Here is a 2,585-nt window from a genome sequence, read left to right on the forward strand (position 1 = left end):
CACACACACACACACACACACACACACACACACACACACACACGTCGTGTGTCCCTGGATGACCGCGAGGTGCAGCCAGCACTTTGAGCTGTGTAATTATGAAGCCGGTGGGAGCTGCAGGGTTCAGCCAATCACAGAGGCTCTGGAGACTCTGAACCCTGAGGTGAAACAGGACACAACCCCCCCCAAGCCCCTCAGACTGGTCCTGGAACAGTTATCTAGGTTCCTAGAAGGCGGCTGGGTGAACATTCCTGTTCCATTCCTGTAAAATACGATTCTGGGTTATCTTGGGTTGTTTTTTTCTTTGTTTGTTGCAAAACATACAGATTAGGTGGATTGGGAGTTTTGCAAATAAAGTTGGTCATAATTAATGGGATTGCTTGTGTTCGTGCTCACGTTACCTGTTAGCAACTTAATTTATTAATACTTGCAGAAAGTATCACTGGATGTGCTTTCACAAGAAAATCCTTTGGAACCGACCCAGATTAAGACGGCTGCTGAAACCAGAGAAAGACCTCGGCCTGTTTTACAGACGTTGAGCTAAAAACTTTAACTTGATAACAGCTGAAAGTCCTGTACAAGAGATACTAAAACATGGTGGGTGATGGTCGTTCTTTTTAGAAATACCAGTGAAGAACTGCGAACGGCCTATTGTAATGTTAGTGTTTCTTCTTATAATTATTAATATTATTATAGTTCTCCTGCCTCCAAAATATGGAGCTAAATTTGGGTCATAAGTTTGGTTCAAAAATAAAGTTTTTGAAACAGAAAAATAATTTTGAAACAGAAACTGTTATTAGAGGTAATCAGGGACAGTCTGCAGACAGTCTGGAACTGATAACCTCTGATAACGGCCATTTAATGGACTGACAACATTCCACTCGAAGCTGGTGGTTCCTGTGTTGATCTGTCAATGATGATTCCGCACCGCCTGTCAACCTGAGGCCCCGCCCCCCCATGCCAAATCAGGGTCAAAAGTTCGAAACTGAAAATATCAAGTTAAAAACTGAAAAAAAAGTTGAAACTGAAAAGACAAGATGTTTGAAACTTTTCCAGTTTCTAATTATTTTTCAGATTCAAATAGTTTTTTCAGTTTTAAACTTTTTTTTTCAATTTCAAAATTATTTTTCAATTTCAAAAACTTTTTATTTTTTATAAAACTTATGACCCAAATTTAGCTCCATACCAAAAGTTCGAATTTGGATGCCTAAACGTTCATGAAAACTCACAAACTTTACCCAAACTATTAATGCTAGTATTTCTTTGGACTTTTCAAGGGGCGTGGCCTAACAGCTCCACAGCGCCACCTAAGGTGAGGTAGGGGAACTGGTACATGTAGAAAGCTGAAATTGGGTACGTAGGTAGACCTTCCCAAAACAAGAAGAAAAGTCTCTTGGAGGTTTGCCCTAAAACCAACAGGAAGTCAGACATTTTGGCTGGAAACCCAGCTTTGCAGCTTTAATTCATTTTGTATTTGATAATTAAAACTCTAACATGCTTTTTATGCTTCAGCCTTTTTTCTCTTCTACATGTTTGTGAAATAAATTTACCTCGGAGGCCCAGCTTGGCCTTGGTGTCCAGCAGCGCCTGCTGCACCTGCTGAGGCTGAGTGATGTCCACCTGGAGGACGGTGAGGCGGGACGAGCCGGTCCTCTGCAGCTCCCTGGCTCCGTCCCCGGTCAGGTCCATCACCGTGGCGAACACCTCAAAGCCCAGAGCGTCCAGACGTTTGGCCGCAGCGTGGCCGAAGCCGGAGTCACAACCTGCAGCGACACGGGAAGGCGGATTGGGTTCAAACTTATCGTACATCCTGTCATCGTTAAAAAAGATACTGTGTGTGCTGTGAAGCTAAAACAAACGCTGAACGCTTAAACCTGCAACCATTTTTATTTCATCCACATGAAAACACAAAGCTGCAGTTTCCAGATCGTTTCAGTCGAGACAGTTAAAAAATAAAACAAGATCCTAAAACCTTGTTTCTGTGTAACGACTGGTGCAGATGAGGGATTAAAAACCACCTGTCAGGTTTTGCTCCAGTTGTGTTTGAACTTCCTGGTTTGAAAGTTGTTCACCTGTGATGTCAACATACCTGTCAGCTACAAACACTAAACAATGTGTAATTATAATGTGTCAGGTTGATTTATGTGCTCCGGTTCATATTGTTTTCATCACTGAAGCTGCTTACGTAACTGAACCAGGWACAGATTGAAACGTGCAGCAGACGAGTTGTGAGGATCATTTAGATGCTGAGTTTTTAAAACTGTTGTTCTTTTTTTGTATAACTGGTTTTGTGTTTATGGTCAAAAATAACGTTAAATATAGGCTACATGATTGTGATTATTTATCTCTAAATGCTATCAGTCTATATTCTTATGAACCGTAGGCCTCGCTGATCGACAATCATCAAACTCATTGTTGAGTTAAACAAACAAAAAAGGAAAATTCTTCATATTTCTCCTCTTTCCTGTCCGTTCACATCAGGTTCTTTGTCACAAGAGTCTGGATCCAAGATCTGTCCTCCGATCAGTAACAGAGCTCTGTAAAGTACTTGAAAAAATAACTAAGAAAAAGCAAAACTACATGAA

The 2,585-nt window shown here is 41.1% G+C and overlaps 1 protein-coding gene across 2 annotated transcripts in view; it reads right to left on the minus strand.

The window, feature by feature from the left end:
• The window catches only part of hsd11b2 (hydroxysteroid (11-beta) dehydrogenase 2), a 31,552-nt gene that overhangs the window by 13,079 nt on the left and 15,888 nt on the right, over positions 1-2,585 (minus strand). For both annotated transcript variants that reach the window (XM_014028187.1, XM_014028186.1), the window contains one exon: positions 1,551-1,763. In XM_014028187.1, the coding sequence (XP_013883641.1) occupies positions 1,551-1,763 (213 nt within the window). The remainder of the gene's footprint in view (positions 1-1,550; positions 1,764-2,585) is intronic.

Source organism: Austrofundulus limnaeus, unplaced genomic scaffold (assembly GCF_001266775.1).
Source record: "Austrofundulus limnaeus strain Quisiro unplaced genomic scaffold, Austrofundulus_limnaeus-1.0 Scaffold724, whole genome shotgun sequence".
NCBI classification, from domain to species: domain Eukaryota; kingdom Metazoa; phylum Chordata; class Actinopteri; order Cyprinodontiformes; family Rivulidae; genus Austrofundulus; species Austrofundulus limnaeus.